General features: G+C 55.6%; 1 protein-coding gene across 1 annotated transcript in view; it reads right to left on the bottom strand.

Annotated features, from left to right (window-relative positions):
- SBK1 (SH3 domain binding kinase 1) overlaps positions 1-347 on the bottom strand; it is a gene marked incomplete at its 3' end in the record, with an annotated part of 1858 nt that extends 1511 nt beyond the window's left edge. The window contains exons 1-2 of the mRNA XM_009993789.1: positions 274-347; positions 120-210 (exon numbers count right to left, since the gene is read on the bottom strand). Of these exons, the coding sequence (XP_009992091.1) occupies positions 120-210; positions 274-347 (165 nt within the window). The remainder of the gene's footprint in view (positions 1-119; positions 211-273) is intronic.
- Between the last annotated feature and the right edge of the window lie 1542 nt (positions 348-1889).

Genomic DNA, 1889 nt, shown 5'->3' with positions numbered 1-1889 from the left:
GTCCCACCCAACCCCAACCCCATCCCCGCCCGTCCCACCCCCATGCACGGGGACCAAGAGGCACCAGGCTGCTCAGGGCACCCGCCAGGTGCCACCTCTCATCCCCAGGGGCCACCAACCAGATGGCTCTGGAGGGGACGCTCCAGTCTTTCCACAAGGGGCAGGGCCAGGGGGAGCAACTGCCCCTGCCCCTCTGACTTGGGGATGGGTCTGGGGGCAAAGGGAGGGTTCAGGGCACGGCAGAGCCAGGAGAGCAGGGACAAGGGGACACACCCACGTTTCCTCAGCCCTGGTGTGTTCACAGCAACCACGCTGGACAGGAGCTGAAGCCCTTTGGGGCTCCCCATCCCACTGGGGACACCAGGAGCCCAGCCCTGTCCCCTCCACCTCCTGCCTTTGCAGAGCTCAGGAGGCCATTCCAGAGCCAAGCCCACCTGGGAGCCACCCAGTGCACCAGAGCGGGATCAGGGCCGTGCCACGGACACCAAGTGGGACACACCAGCTCTGCACCACATCACTCCTACCATCCAACTTTACCAACTCCTGGATTTCCCCTGCCAGCACATGGACAACAGCACCAACATTCCTCCCTCCCAACAAACCAGCAGCAGTTTTCCTCACCCTGGCTGCACCCACAACAAGAGCTAAGCTTGGACCTGCCAGCCACAGCACCAAAACCACCCCTGGATCTCCTCTGATTTCCTCTGCTATCTTCAGGGATCAACCTCCAAGAGCATGAACCCAGCACCCCAACAAGCCACCCCCGGCAGAGACACGGCGACCCTGGTGGACAAATCCAGCTGCTTTTTATCTCGTAGGAGATGGCCAAAAACCATGGGGCAGCAGCCCAGCAGGAGCAGGTTTATATTTAGATTTTTAATGTGGTGTCTCACTGGAAGGGGAAAAAAAAACAACAACGCTCAAAATGGACCCCAGTTGTCCCCAGGACCAGTAGAGATGGGATGGAGCTGGGATGGAGATGAGCTACAGAAGATGGAGACTGAGAAGCACCCACATCACTGCAGGGTCAAGCTCCTGCCTGAGGATCCTCCCAGCCCTTTCCCAAGGAGCTTGATCTCCTGCCTCTCAACCCAAAGCAGAGCTCAGCTTCTTGATTTTTTATATATTTTTAAATTTTTATTATTTTTAGGGTGTGTTGTTGTTTGTTTTTTTTTAATCCTTGGGAAGTTGGGCGAAAAATAGAAAAGGAACTTCAACATCATGATGTTCCAAAAATGTAACGGCTTGACTCATAAGATCTCCAAAGCAGCTCATCTCCATAGTGTTTTATTGGCCTCCTGGAAGAGGAGCACCATTTCAGTGTCTGGGTGCTGGAGGTGGAGGTGGATCAGCACAGCAGCTCGATGGATGCAGGACTAAAAACAGCTCCCAGCATCCCTGCAAGAAGGATTCTGTCTACACTTGAATTTACAATCATGCTCCTCTTAATTAACCGGTGTTGAAATGTAATTATGCACGTTGGCAGAGTTGGGGTTGGAGGAGAAACAAAAAAAAAAGGTGGGATGGGAGAGAGGAGGTGAAGGACTGATGGATGCTTGAGAGAGCTGCCCAAGTTGAGGGATCTTTGCTGTTACTCTTGGCTAAACCTCTTGGGCTTTCCCCTGGAACCTGCCTCCCTGTCCCCTGCTAAGTCCCCAGCTAGTGGGGCAGGGACTGGTGGAAGGGGGCAAATTCCCACCCACTCAAACACCCCCAAAGGCCTCCTCCATGGTGCAGGGTCATTGGCCTTCCCTTGCCCCAGGACTGAGCACAGGGGGGGAGAGAGCTGGTGGGTGCTGGCTGCCCTGGACCCCCCACCTACAAAGGTCCCTCTGCTCTCCCTCCCCATATTGCAAGACCCCTCCCTGGGGGGGCTCGGAGGGGGCAGC

This window comes from Chaetura pelagica, unplaced genomic scaffold, assembly GCF_000747805.2.
Source record: "Chaetura pelagica isolate M959 unplaced genomic scaffold, ChaPel_1.0 scaffold223, whole genome shotgun sequence".
Lineage (NCBI taxonomy): Eukaryota > Metazoa > Chordata > Aves > Apodiformes > Apodidae > Chaetura > Chaetura pelagica.
This window is presented reverse-complemented; position numbering and strand designations above follow the sequence as displayed.